Here is a 19,853-nt window from a genome sequence, read left to right as displayed (position 1 = left end):
CTTCAGTCCTCTGGGATCTCACCTATCCTTCATGAGTTCTTGAAGATCTGTTTGATGATTGCTTCAATTAGCTTCTTAAGTACCCTAAAAAGAAATACATGAGGGCATGATGACTTGACTCCATCTAACTTAGCTAAATATTCTTCAACATGGTGGCATGGAATGATCATTTTAACATGATGATTAGTCTATAACAGTGACCTGGAAGAGTTTCTAATAGCTAAGTCCTGAGTTTCACTTGCAGCAGTTAATGACAAGACTAACTCTTGCTATAAAACATGGTAGGAAGCTGTTTTCCTATTCTCCTTCAGGAGTAAGGGGCCCAGCCTGGCTACTATTGGAGTCAATGGCAAAACTCCCATGGACTTCAGAGGAAAGAAGAGTAGACTTATAGGCCGTGTCCACACTCAGGGGTTCTTTCGAAAAAAGTACCCTTTTTTCGAAAGAACTTCCCTGCGTCCAGACTCAAGCCGCGTTCTTTCGAAATTAAATCGAAAGAACGCGGCTTTTCTTTCGACGGCGGTAAACCTCGTTTCACGAGGAAGAACGCCTTTTTCGAGGGAGATCCATCGAAAGAACGTGAGTCTGGACGGGGGAGCCCTTTCTTTCGAAAGAATTGGCCTCCAGGAACAAGCCCTGGTGGACAATCTGGGCCATGGGTTGCACGTCTGTGGTTCCTGGCTGCAGCCATTCCTTAAAGGGACAGGCGCACCCTCACAGCCACTTGTTGCAGACAAGGAGCCAGAGCACACGGCGACCTTGCTGCAGCATGTCACAGCCCCAAGAGCGTCCTGGCCCTTCCTCCGAGCCTTCTGGGGACCCAGCCAAGGGCTCCAAGCGCCGGGCACCATCCTGGTCCGGCGCAGAGATCAAGAGCCTGCTGGAGCTGTGGGGAGAGGAGGAGGCCTTACAGGCCCTCAAAAGCCGGCGGCGAAATGCCGACATTTATGGCCGCATGGCTGAAGCCCTGGCCCAGAAGGGCCACTACCCCCGCACCCAGGACCAGGTGCGCTCCAAAGTGAAGGAGCTGCGGCAGGGCTACGCCAAAGCCAGGGAGGAGAGCTCCCGGTCTGGGGCAGCCCCCCACTACTGCCCCTACTACCCAGAGCTGGACCAGATCCTGGGTGGCAGTGCAGAAGCACGCACACCACGAAGGTTCGTGCAGTCCGGACTGGCAGACCCGGTGGTGGACGCTCCAGAGCGGGAGCTACAGCACTCTGGAGACGGGGACATGGGCCCAGAGGAGGAGGACACCGAGGAGACGGCAACCCTCACCCTGGAGCCAGTGACCCAGACCTCTGAGGCCTCCCAGGCGTCATCTGGCGCGGGAGAGGAAGCAGCAGGTGAGTACAGTGAGGTTGTGTCACACCCGGGGGGGGGGAGGTAGGTGGGTGGGTGCACAGTGGGTGATGCACAAGGGAAACCTGTCATGCTCAGGCTGATGCCCAGGTCACACACACACACACACACACACACACAGTGTGACCTTCAGAATGTGTGCTTCCCCTGTCTCAAGGGAGAGGGCATGCCCTTTTGGACAGCTGTTGCACACATGACTGATTGTGATAGAAATGTAGCCGTGTCACTCTGATCTGAAGAAGTGGGTCTGGCCCTGGAAAGCTCATCCCCTAATAAACCATCCTGTTAGTATTGTAAGTGCTACAGAGTCCAGTTTATAGGACTGATTGTGTCTTCTTCTTTTCCTCCACAGCCGGACCAGCCGTGGAAGAGGGCCGCAGCACCCCAGCCCCACCTCCATCTCCATCTCCACCTCAGAGACATGGGAGCCGCAGACACAGGCGTGTCTACGCCGACATCCTCCGGCAGCACGTCGAGGCTGTGCAGGAGCAGAATGCCATCCTGCTACGGAGGGCGGAGGCAGAGGAGCGGTGGCGTGATCGGCTCATGAATGAGCTGGTCCTGCAGCGCACGGTGCTGTACGCCACCCTGAGGGAGGTCAGCGGCTTGCCTGCTGCTGTGCCAGGTCCTGCTCCTCCAGCACCCCATGACCCCACCCCACCAAACCCCCCTTCCACAACAGCAGCCCTTTCCCCCCTTGGACCTCCCTCTCCCCCAGCCCCCCCAGCTCCCCAGCCCCTCTCTCCCCCTGGCCCTCCTCTCCCCCAGGCTTCCACGTCCCAAGAGCCCCCCAGCAGCCAGCCAACCGACAGGTACATCACCCGATCCCGTAGCCGGGGAGCACCCCAAACACGAGGCCCAGGCAGGAAAGGGAAATCTGCCAAGCCCCGTTCAACCTGATCCCCTTCCCCCCTCCAGGTTTCCAGTCCCCTTCCCCCCTCCAGGTTTCAATGACCCCCATCACCCCACTTATTAAGCACACACAAAGGGTTAAAGGAACTGTTTGTTTATTGTATATAGTTTGGCAACAACAAAAATGAAAAAAATTTTTGTTCTTTTGCCACATTGTTGGATAATATGTACAAAATTTTAAATAAGTAAAGAGAACATTTTATTTTGAAACACACCCTGGTGTAAGTGATGTGTCCAAACTGGGTCAGGAGATGGGTTGTGGAGGGAAGCTTCTATTGGGGGCCAGGGCCCAGTCCCCAGGCAGAAGCCCCTCAGTGCACTCAGTGGCCTCCACTGGAGAATTGCTCCCGGAGGGCCTCCCGGATGCCAACTGCAGACCGGTGAGCCTGGCGGATGGCAGCTGTCCGGGGCTGGGCAAAGAGCCTCTCCTGGCCATCAGCAGCTCTCCCCCACCCTGGTAGGAAGGCCTCCCCTTTCCTCTCCACGAGGTTATGGAGGACGCAACACGCGGCCACCACCTCGGGGATGTTGGTCTCCCCCATGTCGAGGCGTGTGAGCAAGCACCGGAATCTGCCCTTTAAACGTCCAAACGCACATTCCACCTGGTTGCGAGCCCGGTTAAGGCGAGCATTAAACTGCTCCTTGCTCACATCCAGGTGGCCGGTGTAGGGCTTCATCAGCCACGGCATCAGGGGATAGGCGGCATCGGCCACTATGCACACCGGCATGTGCACATCCCCAACCGCAAACTGGCGATGGGGGAAAAGTGTTCCTGCCTGAAGCCTCCGGTACAGGTACGAGTTTCTGAAGATGCGGGCATCGTGTGCCCGCCCTGACCACCCAACACAAATGTCTGAAAACTGTCCACGATGGTCGACCAGGGCCTGGAGGACCATAGAAAAGTAGCCCTTTCGATTGATGAATTGGGCTGCTCGATGGGGCGGTGCACGGATGGCAATGTGTGTCCCATCGAGCGCTCCTCCGCAATTGGGGAAGCCGAGGGCAGCAAAGCCGGCCATGACGCTGTCCAGATCCGGTAGACAGATGAGCCTGTTGAGCAGCTCCGAATTGATGGCCCTCACCACCTGCAGAACGAGACAGACAACAAAGTGTTAGAAGGGGTGCCTTATGTCTTAGGAGGAGAACCCACCGCCCACCTTCCCTCTCAAACAGCCCGGGAATCCCCTCCTCAGAACCCCCCCCCCCACAATTCAGGGTGAGTGGAGGAGCTCCCTCCCACTCCCACTCCCACTCCACTTGGCCCTTCCTGACAGTCTCCCTTCCCCCCACCCCAAACTGTGACTGTCCCCAGACATTGACTTACCTCCATCAAGACGGCCCCGACAGTAGATCTCCCCACGCCAAATTGGTGTCCCACGGAGCGGTAGCTGTCGGGGGTTGCCAGCTTCCAGAGGGCAATGGCGACCCTCTTTTCCAGGGGGATGGCGGGCCGCAGGTGGGTGTCTTGCCGTTGCAGAGCAGGGGCGAGCCAGGTACAGAGCTCCTGGAAAGTGGTCTTTCTCATGCGGAAGTTCCGTAGCCAGTCTTGGTCATCCCAGATCTCCATCACGAGCCGGTCCCACCATTCAGAGCTGGTGTCAAACCTCCAAACACGCCTGTCCACGAAAAAGTTCGGAGGCAAGGGCAGTGTGGCTGCTGGACGGGGGAACCCCTCGTCCCTCTGGTCTGGGTCCAGCTCGGGAAGGAGCCTCATGATTGTCTCACGAAGATGCAGCAACAGCTGCAGTATGGTGGTGTGGGGCCATCGCCTGCCCAGGGGCAGCTCTGGCTCCATGCCACAAATAAGGGTCTGCAAGCAGAAAAACCTCAAAAGAAAAAAGCTGCTGGGGTGTCCCAGGAAGCTGAGCACTCCAAACAAGCACTGCAATGCCTTGCAAAATTCCTCAAGGGACAGCAAAGGCAGCTGCAGGAGCAGAGCAACGGGTGTTCAGGAGTGTCCCTCTCACCACGCGTCTCTGCAAAGGGCAGGCAGGCAGCACCCGGAAGGAAATGCTGCCCCCATGCCCTGGCAGAAGCAGTTCCGGGTGGCTTTCAATTTCGAAAGAGCGTCCGGCAGTCTGGACGCTCTTTTTCGAAATAGCGGATCGATCTTTCGATCCGCGCATTGTAGTCTAGACGCGCTCTTTCGAAAGAGCCTCTTTCGAAAGATGCTTTCGAAAGAGGCTCTTTCGAAAGAAGCCTGCAGTCTAGACATAGCCATAGTGAGGACATTCTTTGCACTGGGGTGAACACAGAACTAGTTTTTGGCTCTTGCAGCCAGAAGAAGACTGGATGGGGTACTGAGATGCTGTGCTTCAGTCAGGATTCCCCAGAGGAATTTTGTATGTCTCAATTTAGGTCTGCCTGGAATCTGGCTCCTTTTAGGTTATATAGTTGTATGGGATAGATCACTGGAAAAGCTTCCTGCTTTTTATCGACTTTCCCGTACAATGTCCTGAGAGAGCTGCTTTTGAATTCTGTGTCAACGACTCAAAGCATCTTGGCCGATTATTCTCAAAGCCCCTGAGGCCTTTGTCAGTTTGAGGAGAAGTTCTCTTCTTTGGTTCACCTCTGCATCTAAAGAAGTTTGCGTCCTATGATGGTTCCATTAAATCTGCTGTCTCTATTCTAAGGATTCTGTCCTCAGACCCCTATTATTCATGCTTCATCCTAGGAAATTTTATTTGTCACCATGGAAAAATGTCTATGGTGGAGCAACTGCCCAATACTAGCCAGAAGGGGTTAAAGCCATCAGAGGGTCCCTGGGTTAGGAGCCAGAGTAGTGGTGGGCCTGGGTCCCATCTTTCCCCCTTATACCACATCTTGCCAGCAAGGTGTGGCCAGTACAGGCTGTGGCTTGCCCCTGAGATAAGGGACTAAACTTTGGGGCCTCAATTGGCCACTGAAACTGTGAACTGCTGATACCCACCTGGGAGGAGGTCATGGCCCACACAGACTGGCTTGTCCCTGAAGCGATGGGATAGCATCAGGCTGCAGTTGGCCATGGTGGCAGGTGCTAGATGAAGGACTGATGATAACCCCAGAAGGGGGATGAGAGATCACTTTAGTGGGCACTGCCAGAGGGCAGTGTCCTGAAGAGGATGCCATAGTCTGGAAGTGACACAGGTCCAGAGTCCAAACATGGTCGGAGCAGGGTGATGGGTGAGACTCCAGCCAGAGGGAGACGCCTTGCTAACAACAGAGCTAGTTCTCAGGGCTACCATCAGGAGGCACCACAGTGGTGAATCAACCTGGTGACAATGTCATTCATATGTTTATTTTAAAGTTAGGTCTCTTCTTCTTTCTCTCTCTGCACTGTGTCAAAGACTAGAGAATCTAGAAACTTTCAGCTTATTATGTATCAAAATGACCAACACAATGAATGATCTACAGGGATCTGCAGCCACCTGCTCAGTCCTATTTTATGGGAGCTGTTTCTTACCCAGCTTTAGTGTAGAAGAACAGCTGTTGGATCCAGGTTCAACATTTGACTTGAATTTCTCTTCTGTGATGAATTCTGCCTGCAAACTTGACCTCCATCTCTGTCTTTCTCTCTTCTGATTTATGCATTGTAAGACCTTCTGGGCTAACTTCTGTTTTATAATACGTAACATACTTCATCTTTCACAAATTGCTGCTCGTATGGGTCCATCTGACCACCTGTGAGTGAACACAGTCCTAGTGCTTTGCTTGCAGGTCAGTTTCCTGTATTCTGTTACAGGTGTTTCCACTGACTCTATAAAGCCCTTCAGAGTCTGAGTATGAACTCCTTCCCGCTCTCTCTCTCTGATCTGACCACACCTTCCTGCCTTACAAGTGCCAGCTGAGATCACTGGTAATAGCTTGCTTGTTTTGCCAGTTCATAAATTTACATAGACTGGGCAGCTGCTGTTTCAGACATTTAGCAACTTCTCCCTGAAAGTCCCAGTCCAAAGATGCCACAGATGCTGCTGCTCTTTCACACTTTAAATCAATACTGAAGGCTTCACTCCCGCTGTGCTCTCAATTATCAGCTTGGCATGGAAGGATGAGCTATTGTACTGGGTATATTTTGTGAAGCACTTTATTGGCTATGATCCTATGAGAGGCTGAGTGCTCTTAACTCCTATTGACTTCATTTGGGATTGAGGGGATTTAGCACTTGACAGGATCAAACCATATGTACCTTGTAGCTGAATCTGTTCCCGCTGGAGTCAGTAACACATTTTCCACTGACTTAAAGAGGAACAGGACTAAACTGTTATACTCGATACAACTTAAGATATAAAAGTCAGTTGTGACTGTGATGTATTGAGAGACATCCCTAATTTATGGGAAAATGTTTATTTACTGATGAAAAGATAATTCAGTGTCAACTTGATTTCTCCTTGTAAAACAGCTTACTTTTAAAGATAGTATGTCTGTCTTTTTGTGTGTGAGGTACCTGCATTGGTCTGGACAGGGTTAACTCCATATGGTAGGCTGAGGAAGTCACACCATCCTCACTCCAGCTGGGTATGCTCCAGCTGGAACCACAGTAAGCAAGGGAGCAGCTCAGCTCTGTCTGGGCTTACCACTGAGAAGCAAGGATGTGTGTTGCATACTTTCACCTGGGAGCAGCCAGACATCCAGACAGTGGAGAACAGGTGTGCCAAGACTCAGGCAAATACCTGGCTGCCTGTGGAAGCCCAGAAGAGGAAGAAGTCGTCATGTGCTTCACTGGTCAACTACCCCAGAGTCCCAGGGGACTTCTGGAGTACAGCACAGGGAGATGGGGTAGGAAGTAGCCCGAGAAATTATACATTGTTTCAGTTGTGGACCTGCAAACGGAGTCAGTGTGATTTGGATGAATCTCTGCTGACCACAGCCTTGGGCTGGGACCCAGTAGAGTAGGGAGGATCTGGGTCCTCCTATCCTGGCCAGCAACTCAGTTCTGAGTGGCAGCTCACCTGCCCCCTCCCCCACCTTGGGCTGTTAGGCCACACTGCCCTGCCTCTAATGGCAATCCTATTAACTCAGATCCCTGGGCCTCACTGCCCTGCATTGAAAGGCAGTCCTATGGGCTCTGACCATTAGGTAGTACTTCCCTGAGAAAAAAGGGTAGTTATTTGGACTCAGTTGCAAGGTTACAATGTCCTCTCCTGTAGCCAAAATTTATATTTTAGTATTGGCTATAAGAATATAAGTATGATGCATAATGATTTGATGTATAGTGACTTGCTTAAAAGTTCTGTGTGCTTCCATTTCACCCAATCTCTCATGATTAGATGAAGGGACTATAAGGTCCCTGTTAGCATTACAAATTAAGTTGTATCTCATGTCTGTATTGTAAACTAAGTTGTGTCTTCTAGTGTAATCATTATTTGGAATGTGTGTACATTGTTTGGTGTGGGTGGAGAATGTGTGTGAAAGTCATCAGGAAAGTCATCAAAAAAGACCTGAGACACTTGGAGATTATGAGAGAACATCCATAGTGCCTGAGGCTGGATGAAGGCTGGAGAAATTAGCAGACTAGCTGAGCACTGGAGATAGACAGACACTCCTGAAAGTGAGATCAAAACAAAAAAAAAAAAAAAAGGAAGCCTGATCAGAGGCATCAAAGAATAACTGTGGAAAACACAGAGGGTACGTCTAGACTACATGGCTCCGTCGACAGAGCCATGTAAAATAATTTACTCGGTATAGTCAATAAAGCAGGGATTTAAATAATCCCCGCTTCATTAAAATAAAAATGGCCACCGTGCTGTGCTGACAATCAGCTGATCCGGCACAGCGCGGCAGTCTAGATGCGGTGCAGTCAACAAGGGAAGCCTTTGTTTGTCAACAAGGGAAGCGAGGTTTACAGGAGTGGTCGACAAAGGCTTCCCTTGTCAACCACGCCACGTCTAGACTGCCCCGCTGTGCCTGATCAGCTGATTGTTGGCATAGCGTGGTGGCCATTTTTATTTTAATGAAGCGGGGATTATTTGAATCCCCGCTTCATTGACTATGTTGAGTAAACTATTTTACATGGCTCCATCAACGGAGCCATGTAGTCTAGACGTATCCAGTGATCAACACCTTTTAAGGATGAGTGATTGCAGCATGACACTGCAAACCCCATAGACTCAAATGGAAACTTACATGTAAAATAAGGAGAGCTGTAGCCAGTAAAACTGGTTCAGTACTGCAAGCCAAGTCTCAGAGGAACCCCCATCTCTCACTCAGTTAGCCTTTCTTGGCCAGTAAGACTGACTTGAGCCACAACAGACTGGTAACTATGTACCATCTACAAGACCTGTGTATGTATGTGTGTGTGTGTGTGTGTGTGTGTGTGTACGTGTGTGTACTTATCTTTATGAAGCATAAGCTCACTGCTTCGCCACTGAATTCTTAATAAATGTGGCAGCTTGTCTTTCCCCTAAAAAGATCCCATGTGCTTCTTAAAAGCATAACACTCCCCCCCCCCCCCGCACCTCCTAAGGGGAGAGAGAATATATACCTGTCCTGGGACAGGGACAAACGACTGAAAACATTTCAGTGCAGAGTAGGAATCTGAATTCAGTCTTCTTGGTCATGTGCCAGTAACAGCTACAGTTCTCATATGGCATCATTGAGACAAACTCAACCTTCTTTGGCCTAAGTTTATTAGTTTTTACAGAAAATTTTGAGAATTGTATTTCTGCTTATGAAATACAAAAACTGATGCGAATTGAACATTACAGTTGTATACAGGAACCCTGGCAAGAGCTGAATTTCTAATGATAATGTAAATTGCATATTACATTCTGTATTTGAGCTTGTCACAGTGCATGCACACCCTTTCTCATGAGAAGGGAGGTCACAGGGATGGGTAGACATCACCTGCACTTCTGTCAGTCACCTGAGGCAGTCCATCACCTGAAGCAACGAGGCATAATAGCTCAAGTCTATCTAGTAGCTCTTGGATGCAGGGCAGCCCAGCCTAATGGCTAGAGTCTATGTAGTAGCCCTTAAGTCGTAAGATAGTGTGGCCTATTGGCTGGGCTTGGAGTCTATATAGTAGTCCTTAAGTCACAGGGCTAGGTCTATGAAGAAGCCCATATGCTGCAGAGCAGCACAGCCCAATGGCCAGAGTCTCTAAAGTTCTGGGACTCCTGCAACAGGTCCTTCCTCTCCTGCGTCCAGCCTAGACTGAGCTGAGCTGCTCCCTTTTATACTATCCCAGCATTTGGATCATGCCCAGTGCGGCTGGAGGGCGGGACTTCTTCTGCCCACAGAGCTTTAATCCCTTCTGGTCCAGTGCAGAGTATTTATATCCTGTCACAGAGTCCAATCAGTAGTTGAAACTGCTTTGCACATGTGATATATCTAAGTAAATTTGTTTACTGATACTTATCTTTTTTGCATTTCCTTCTTGTGCTTCTGCACATGTCCAAGGAGGACAATGGATATAAAGAGCTTCTTCATTCAAGAACAGTACAAGTGAGACAGGCCTGCAAATGGGATTCTGCCATACTGCACAAAAGTACTCTGCTAATGCAATAGGATGTGCGCAAGGGATCTGATTAGAGGGAAAAAGACATGGCTGACACAGAATCCAGTAAGCATAATTTGTTTCCATCTGCAACAAAAACATGATGGTTCTAACAGCATTGTCAGAATGTTGCTCTTGAAGTTAGCAGAAGTAAACAGCACCTGGAACTGCACAGAGCAAATCTTACATGCAGTATTCTGCCTTGTAATGTCAGGTTATAATTATTTATGTTATTGTTTGGGTTGCAAAAATGCCTAGGAGCCCCAGTCATGGACCAGAACTCCACTGTGGCAGGCACTGTACAAACATATAACAGAGAGCTATGTTTGACGGTATATCTGGTTTTATGTTGTTGCATATATGTCAGTGGATTTGCTGGTGTCCTGCCAAGACTTTGCCTTAACTTTAAAATATAGATATTGGCATTCCATTTCTTGTTTCTAACAGGGGAAAAGAAAGCAGCACTGCCGGTTTCAAATAGTCAAAAATTACAAGTCAGGCTCTCTAAAATCATGATATTGTCTTTAAAATATGATGTGATGTAAAAATAATAATAATTGTGGCGTTCTTTTTATTTGCTTTCTGACTTTTAAACATTTAGGGTGCACTCAGATCACATTTTCAGCTTTTCTCTGAAATAAGGAAGTCTAGAAACTTCCTTTTTTAAACAATGAAAGCTGAGATTCTTATGTATTCACACAGCTCTAGGAATTGGGAATTTAAGATAAATATTAAAAATCACAAGCCTGGCAATCTTATACTGTATCAGTCAATCATATCTCAATATGGTGACACTGGGAAAGAGGCAGAAGAAATAAGTGTTAAAAATTAAGTCCTGACTGAGTCACTATAGAATTTCATACCTTCATATTGTTCTGTACGTCCTCTATGTACCGATTTTTTAAAAAAATATACAACCTTGTATTTAAATTCCCCTCTTCCAAATTAATCAGAAGTCTAATCCTCACTAAGTTGCAGCAGATGCAGACTTTGCAACAACTCTTACATTTACAAAAGTGGATGTCAGTATCTGAAAACTTGATCCCTAATGAAATTCAGCAATAATTAGAAGTATATATATGCTTTTTAAAATGTCCTTCTCTATACATATCTATATCTATGGGAAAATATAATTGTGTTACTCATCTAACTGAAAAATAGCAGAACAGATGTTGCTCAAAGTTACAGATCATAAACTTCATGTTCTGACTGTGTTCAAGCATGGAACATATCAATCCAAAAGGAGAATTTCGGAGACATTTTTGAGTGAGTGAGAATATGCTTTTATAATAATGATGGTGAAGTTTTTGAACCCTTACAATAGATTTAATTGCCACTAATGATATAGTTAAGGCTACATGATTTATTCTTTCATGGAAAAAATTGTATTGTCACGACAGTTATTCCAAATCTCCTTAAATGCAGCGTCTGGTTACAGTGTGACAGCTTTGTTTCCAATAATTATTTCAGAATAGGCTGATGTGCCCCAGAATGCTATAGTGCTGACTACATGCATGTTTTTTCTATCTCTTCTTATATTTCATTGTTTTCTTTCTCTAGCTCTGCCGGGAAAATCTGCTTTTGTTGTTATATTTCTTACTGTAGTTTTTAAGGATTAACCATGATCAGAGCGCCATTGTGCCAGCCGCTGCCCAAAGACGGTAGCACATAGTCCCTGCCCTGAAGTGTTTACAATCTAAAGAGGTAAGACAGATACTGGGGGGAAGGTGATGAGGCTAAAACATAAAAGTGGAGTGAATGACTAACAAATGTCATGTTAGTTCCAAGATTCTTTTTGGAAAGTGGGCTGAGATTTAGTTATGAGAAATTGGCTAAAAGCAGAAACAAGGGAAGGGAGATGGGTAATGTGGGGAGGGACAGCTGATGAAGGGAGGGACAGCTGAGGGGCTGGTGTGGAGCATGGCTGTGGTGAAGGGGCTTGAGACAGAGAGCGGGAGGAGTGAGGACTTGGAGCAAACAGCCAATCAGCACAGGGCAGAGAACATCCAAAACAATAAACTATATTGTCACTGATCATCAGTCCTCGACTACCCCTCTTCTGTAGTTTCTTTTGTAATGCTGATGGACCCTGGTTATCAGCAGATGGGAATGAACCTGGGACCAAAGCCATGAGCCTCTACCTCATGAGCTAAAAGCCAACTGGCTCTTAGCTAAGGCTGTACTCTCCCTTTAGTGGTCTCAGTGCCTCTGGGTTACACTTTCCCAAAGGCTAGATGGCTAGGAGGAGAAAGGATACAATGCTGAGCCTAGTGGTTCGAGAGAGGCGTCCTCTGCACAGTGTGGGATCTGTGAGTGCAGTGGTGGGGGTGGAGGTTGGGGTGTCCCCAGCTGGTCCTGCTGCTTTAATTGTTTCTGCTACCTGGCCTGTTTTGTTTTGTGGTTATGACCTCAAATGTCATAGCAATGTGCACAGAAACTGGTAGATGGGTTAGATACAGTAGATACTGGAGCGGGACAGTGACTGCTTGGTGCCTTGAGGAGAAACTGAACTATAACTTCAGATGAAGCAGAGTCTGAAGCAGTTCGTGGCCTGAATGTAAGGTGGGTAAAGGGACTGTGACACCCCTCCCTAACCAATGCCACAGTTAGAGACAAGGCAGGCACTGGGCAAGCCAGATTACTTGAATGGTATAAAACCTGGTTACTACAAATGGAAGATCTTGAAACAAAGCCCAGTGGGGGGAGGAGAGGCAGATCCTAGCCAAGATTTCAAAAATGCATTTTCCTAAACTCTGGCTTCAGAAAAGCCGCTTTCACTTTGGATTTCTCTGAAGGTTACTCTTGTCACACATTGCCAAGGATCTGCTTTCACAAACCCAGAATTGCCAGTGAACCTCAGTGTTGTGCTCAACCAGCTGAGCCACGTTTGTTTACTTCACATTGGGCCAACCACTTCAGTCCACCCTCTGAGTGACCTTTTGTTTGTTGGCTAAAAGGAGCAGTTATGTAATAGCTGCAGCAAGAGATAAACAGAATCCCAACTTCAAACAATAGAAAAATCCCTTGACCTTTCAAACTATATATTTTGTTAGTTTATATATAAGCAATTGCCGACTGCTGTAATACTTGACCACAATATGGAAATCGGATGGATGGTTTGGAAATTTCTCATGTCAAGGCACTATCACTACTAAAGCTGGTGGTGGAATTTCCATTAGAATGCATTCTAAACCACGAGAAACAAGGATCAACCGTTATAAAAGTGCCCACAGTATTCTAGCATTCTAAATAAAAGTGGTAGGGAGGACTTTCAGACTAAAATATTACTTCAGGCTTATGCAGGAGTGCCAAATTCTGCCCACATCTATCACCCCTTTAGCTTCAGACGCTAAATTGCACCAATAGGACGTAAACAATCTTGTATAGTTATTTGATCAAAACTGGAAGAAAGTTTAAAATATTAGTGTAGCTGAAGAGCTGAATTTGATGGGGAATCAGTTTGGGCAATGCTAAACACTATGGCTACGTCTAGACTGGCTCCTTCTTCGGAAGAGGCATGCTAATTTCTAACTTTGGAATAAAGCCCTTTTCCGGAGGATCTCTACTTCAGGTAGGAATAAGAGATCCTCCAGAAAAGGGCTTTATTCCGGAGGATCGCGCTAGTCTGGACGCTCTTTTCGGCTTTTCCCCAAGCCGGAAAAAAGTGGTGGCCATGTTTATTTAAATCCCGCGGGGGATATTTAAATCCCCCGCGGATTTCCCTATTCCAAAGTTAGAAATTAGCATGCCTCTTCCGAAGAAGGGGCCAGTGTAGACACAGCCTATGGGCCTAATTCTTATTTACACTAAGACCCATTTACACCAGTCTGGCAGTGTAAAACATTCTTAAGGAAGGTGTAACTATAACTTACACCTACTTGACAGCCCGTTTACACTTCCAGAGTGGAGTAAAAGGACCTTCTTGTTAATGAGAATCAGATCCAGTGATTTAATCCTGTTTTTGATTAACAGACCACCACTGCAATAATTTTAATTTATGGAGAAATACATATCTAAATGAAGATTAATGTGCATTCTGTTTAAATTTCTGACATTTATAATTGAAGAACAAAAACATACAATCAGTTAATGTAGTCTCCCATATTTGGTTCTCTTAATAAATCATAAATGAGCTGAAGAAGCATTAGGTATTATTCACGTGGCTGCTCTAAGGTGCCCACAAAAAATAAAGCACACAAAGAAAATTAAACATTTAAAGTAGGTGTTGAAATGATCAATATTAATAATCTAAATGAACTTGCAATGAGCACTGAAATTATCTAAATCCACTTTCTTACATACAACAAGGTAATGAAAACAAGCATGCTGACTACAATACACCACACACTGTTTAGGTCATTGTGGAAAACATATTAAATATATATGTGGCTCCTAATGATGGTCTGGATGAGTTATTTTACTTGTGATTAATCAAAAGTGTCTGTCATCTGTTACAAGGCTGGATTACGCTTAAGTGTTACCAGTATAACTAGATAACCAGTATGTCCATTGAGCCGAAGGAAAACTCTGTGTAACCTCAAAAGTTTTTTCTTTCTCTCACTGACCAACAAAAGTTGGTCCAATAAAAGATGTTACTTCTCACATCTTGTCTCTTTAATATCCTGTGACCAACAAGGCTACAACAACACTGCATACAGTTAACTATGTCAGGGTATGTCTACACTACAAAGTTAGTTCGAACTAACAGACGTTAGTTCGAACTAACTTTAATAGGTGCTACACTAGCGCTCCGCTAGTTCGATTTTAATTCGAACTAGCGGAGCGCTTAGTTCAAACTAGGAAAACCTCATTTTACGAGGATTAAGCCTAGTTCGAACTAGCTAGTTCGAATTAAGGGGTGTGTAGCCCCTTAATTCGAACTAGTGGGAGGCTAGCCCTCCCCAGCTTTCCCTGGTGGCCACTCTGGCCAACACCAGGGAAACTCGTCTGCCCCTCTCCCGGCCCCGGACCCCTTAAAGGAGCACGGGCTGGCTACAGTGCCCGTGCCAGGTGCAAGCCTGCCAGCACCCAGCCAGCAGATCCTGCACCTGGCACAGATCGAGCCACCCACCTGATGCCCCCCAGCCCTCCCCCTCTTCCCGGGACCAGGCTGGCAGCTTCTGGGAGCCTGCCCGGGACCGCAAGAGGCGGGCACCCGTCTGGGCTAGTGCGGACATCGTGGACCTCGTCCACGACCTCCGCACTAGGCACAGGAAAGTGGCTGGCTAGGGCAGGAGAGCTGCCAGCCTGGCCACCCAGGAGCAGGTGTGCATGAAAATCAAGGTGGTCCACTGAGACCCCCGACCCTGAGCCCTGAGCTTACAATGGCCGTCCTGGGTCAGACCAAAGGTCCATCTAGCCCAGTAGCCTGTCTGCCGACAGCGGCCAACCCTAGGGACCCTGGAGGGGATGGATCAAAGACAGTGACCAAGCCATTTGTCTCGTGACATCCCTCTCCAGCCTTCCACAAACCTTGGGCAGGGACACCACTCCTACCCCCTGGCTAATAGCATGCCATGGACCCAACCTCCATAACTTGATCTCACTTCCCTTTAAACTCTGTTCTAGTTGTAGCCTTCACAGCCTCCTGCAGCAAGGAGTTCCACAGGTTGACTCTTTGCTTTGTGAAGAACAACTTTCTGTTACTAGTTTGAAGCCTGCTACCCATTCCTTTCCTTTGGTGTCCTCTAGTCCTTCTTTATGGGAACTAATGAAGAACTTTTCTGTATGCATCCTCTCCACCCAAGTCCTGATTTTAGAGACCTCTATCCTGTCCCCCCTCCGTCTCCTCTTTTCTAAACTGAAAAGTCCCAGTCTCTTTAGCCTCTCTCCATATGGGACCTGTTCCCAACCCCTGATCATTTTAGTTGCCCTCCCCTCTCCCAGCCTCTCTCTTCCCCTCTCCCACCTCCTTTTCCCAGTCTCCCCCAGTTTTATTCAATAAAGACAGATTCCATTTTTGAACACAATTGTCCTTTATTTTGTACATCAAGAAGAGGGGCTAGGGAAGGGTAAATGGAAGGAGGTGAGGGAGGAATGGGGTAAACGCCCCCGATGGGGAGGACTGGGCTGGCTCTGCAGGCTTCTGGGGGTGGAAACTCTCCTGCAGCCCCCAATTGCCCCCTCTCCCCAGATGGCAGCCTGCGGCAAGTGCAGCCAGTCTGATAGCCAAGTGCTGTGATGTGCCCAGTGTGGGTACTCCGGGCAATCCAAGCCAGGACTGCTTTGCAAGCGGGACACCCCTGAGAACTGTCTGTCCGGGGTGGGGGTCGGGACCCTTTAAGCACAGCCCTCGGCTAGCCTGAGACAGCATCTCCACGCTCTAAGTCCTCCTCTGATGCCCTGCCGGCACTGCTTCCGGCCATCCTTAAGCCTGGTTCAGGGTCCACTTAATGTGGACATGCTAGTTTGAATTAGCAAAACGCTAATTCGAACTAGTTTTTTAGTCTGGATCCGTTAGTTCGAATTAGCTTAGTTCGAATTAACTAATTTGAACTAAGTTAGTTCGAATTAACGTTGTAGTGTAGACGTACCCTCAGTTAGTTAAGAGTTTGCCAAAATAGTTATACTGGTAAAAGCCTTAGTGTAGATCCAGTTAGACCTGGATAGTTTATTTCAGTTTCCAATCCAGAATAACATATACAACAGGTTGAACCTCTCTGGTCCAGGAACATCTGTGGTTCAGCATGATTTTAGTTAGCCGGATGTCTGCTTATTATGGGAATGGCTAAGTTTCCCACAGTCCCATAAGGTTTTACTGTTCTATGTGGTTATTAAGCTCTAATTTACCCCTCAATGTCTTCTAAGAGCCATGCAAGCAGTGGAAGTGTAGGTAATTCTGCTAAGTGTAAGCATGGTATTAATGATTTATCTACTTATTTCCTTGTGGCAATACAATAAAATTATGTAACACTGCTAACACTTTGTTATGAAGAAAGCTGATAAGCTGTGGCTAAGCATACATTTATATAGGGTACAATCAGACATTATTGAGCAGCACTGCAAGCATTGTTCCATTTTTTCACCTCAGCAAAATAAAAATAAAGACCCACTTGCTACAATATTGAATTCCCGGGGTTTGGCAAATTCATTGGTTTGGGACTGATCAGGTCCCAAGGATTCCAGTCTAGAGAGGTTCAGCCTGTAGTATAAGGCACCATTGCTGTGCTCACTGCACAGAAGAAAGCAAGAACACATCATATTGGTTTTAATGAGGCTGCAACTTTATTAGTCAAATTACTTCCAGGATTCTCACTGGGGGACAGCCCAGCATAGTCACTTGCACGACATTGCTGCTTTGAGAATTCTTGAAGAGTCTCACAACAGGAAAGTCAATCATCACACTAGGAGGTTCTCTGGATGCCTCCACTAGCATCCCTGCTCCTGATGGTGGGGTGTCTTTCATGATAGTGCCCCAACCCTGTTTTGTGCTTGTTCCCCATGGGAAATAGACACCATGCCCGTCTCATGACGAGATGTCTTGGGTGTGATGTCCTCTCCCTTTAATGTTTGAGCACTCCCTCACCCCCAATGCAAAGTCCCATTTTCGTGCTGTTTTCTGTTTTGCTGCCAGAACAATAAAGTCTCCACAGCAGGCAACTGGGTTTCTCTCAGCTCCTTCTGTGTCTAACTATCTCCTACTCTGCTGGGTCCATATAACACTCAGGATGGCTATGATGTTCCCTTTCTATTTAAAATTTTTAATTATTTTTTCAAATACAAAAAATATCAGCTCCGTCATGATTCACAAAAGAAAGAGGGTTAGGACAAAAGCAGGAGAGGGGAAGTGACATATCTATCTTCAGGAACTATGTTAATCATAGATTTCTAAAAAGTCAGTCCAAATTACTTTGAATTTTCCAGGCATTCCCTTTTTGCGGAATGCCAGTTATTCATTAGCTCCAACGTCATTTCCATATTTGCAGGATTAAGTTTTTAGCTGCACGTTGGAACTATACCACCTTGTTACCAGCTAATTTCCAGCTAAGTTCCAATGAATGAAAACTTCAGGAGAAGTTTCAATGTAGGTTCCAGTATCAAATTTGTCCCTTTGCCTTCTCATAACAGAAACTTGTAATACAGGGACACCCTGAAAACATAAACGCTAATGTAGCATCAAGAGTTACTTTTTCAAGAGCAGACAGCATTTATAAAGCCCATTATCATGAGTTTATGTGGGGATCTGTATATTTAAAAAAGTGTTTTCTGGTGACTAAGTCATAGTCTCAGGTTTATAGTTGCTTTTTGAACATTAGATATAAGTATATTCCATTGGACTGAAGGTAGTTGTGTATCCAAATAGCTGTTGAAAGCAACTCTTAAATTATTGATCTTTGGCAAGTTTCTTAGGCGAGAAAACCATAAAAGGTTATACCACTGCCAGAGTAAATTCAGAAAGTTTCCTTTAAAATAAACATTCTGGAGGTTTTGGAGCTCTCAATGTATCTGGTCCAAATATATTAATAATTAAATGCTTTAAATAGAGATACTTCTATGCTCTGGAGAAGAGAAAGCCAATTTGTTGCTGAAGATCTACAAATGGTTTACATTTATTATTGCCAATTAGCTACAGCACAGTTTCAATTCCTTTCTTCACCCAGTCCCTCACATCAATGTTTTGGCACTAATTTTAATCATAGCGTCATGTCAAAAGATTGCGTCTACATGGGAAAATAGATGGAAGCAGGACTTTCTAGCCATGTTTGATCAAGCTGCCTTAAAACTGTTATTGCTGGGAAGGGGGAGTGGTGGGAGGTGGAGGGCTCTGGAGCTACCACCTCTATAATAATTTGATCCCATAATGCCTGAAAGGGAGTGAGGGTATTCCAATTCTTGTTCAACCTGTAGCAAAGATGGGATTAGTGTGGTCACATCAAACAGCCACATTGATGCCTGGCTTAACCACAAGGAGATGTGATAATTTTCCTAATTATGAAAATATAATCCTTCCAGAGATATGGGAAACTGTAAGCTGTTTACAGTCGGTCTAGCTTTCTTTCCTGTGTCCCAAAAAACATTCTAAAAATATTACTGAATTTCTTAAAATAAGTTTGAGGAATAGAAAGAGGGAGGCGTCTCAGGATGCAAAAAATTCTGGAAAGGACATTCATTTTCAATATATTAATTTTACCCCATATGTTACCTTTTTGGAGCTGGAGCCTAAATCAGCAAGTTTCTGCACTAGGCACCTACCAACTAAATGACTCTCATATATGTCCAAACTGGGACCATCAGGAGGGGAGGAATTCCAGCCTTCCAGTAGCCCAAACCCAACACCTAGATTTGATTGTGAGGAGGAAAGACTCCAATGAGTCCAGGCCAGCCCGGTGGAATAGGGAAAAATTCTTTCCCTGCCCCAAAAAGGTGACTAGCCTCACTTCCAGAGATTTAGATAATGGAGGAATGGCAGTCTGATTGCTGGAAACCAGCCAGCATGGCTCCAAATCACCGTCCAAATCCTACCAAATCTCAGGCCTGTTCTGTATGTCCTGGGTGCTGGAAGTCTCGTGGAACCCAGCCCATCCTGTCCTTTTTTGCCTTCTCCCATAGTGGGAACTACCAAAACACATCCCTTTTGCCCCTCTTATGCTGGTATAACTTCATTCATGCTAGTTGGGTTTTCCCACTTTCACTATATTGGTATACTTAAAGTAGCAAAACTTTCTAGTATAGACAAGCCCACAGTTTCTCCATAGTAATGGAACCACAGTATACACTGCTACTCGTGATAGCTCTTCTGCAGATGCATTCTGAACTTGAAATTCAGAGTGCAGCTGCAGGTGAGATAGTGATTGAAGATTTTAGGAAATAACTCCCTTCCCAAATGCAACCCATCCCCAAGCCTTAGTGTGGAACCGTGGCTTGGGCAACGAAGGAGGGGGTGTTTCTCTTGCCCATTTTTTTAGGGGTAGATGAAAGGGATAATCTTTAGACCTCATGATGTCTTTCTTCACTCTTTCTAATTTACTTAAAAATCTTCCAATTAGGAAGATCCTACCATGCGCAGCCCAGGAGTTTTAAAATTACTCTCTAACTGATGATACATCATTTCTCAGACTTTGCTTCCATGTCATTTGTCATTTCCAAATACCCAATAGCCATACCCAAT

At 46.4% G+C, this 19,853-nt stretch overlaps 1 protein-coding gene across 1 annotated transcript; it reads left to right on the top strand.

The window, feature by feature from the left end:
• The first annotated feature begins 599 nt into the window (after nt 1-599).
• LOC149524200 (uncharacterized) lies at nt 600-2,304 on the top strand. The gene is made up of 2 exons (XM_089779412.1): nt 600-1,343; nt 1,712-2,304. The coding sequence occupies exons 1-2, from the start codon at nt 656-658 to the stop codon at nt 2,257-2,259; spliced, it is 1,236 nt and encodes a 411-aa protein (XP_089635538.1). The 5' UTR covers nt 600-655; the 3' UTR covers nt 2,260-2,304.
• The last annotated feature ends 17,549 nt before the right edge of the window (nt 2,305-19,853 follow it).

This window comes from Pelodiscus sinensis, chromosome 6 (genome assembly GCF_052426305.1).
Source record: "Pelodiscus sinensis isolate ZL-2025 chromosome 6, ASM5242630v1, whole genome shotgun sequence".
NCBI lineage: Eukaryota > Metazoa > Chordata > Testudines > Trionychidae > Pelodiscus > Pelodiscus sinensis.
This window is presented reverse-complemented; position numbering and strand designations above follow the sequence as displayed.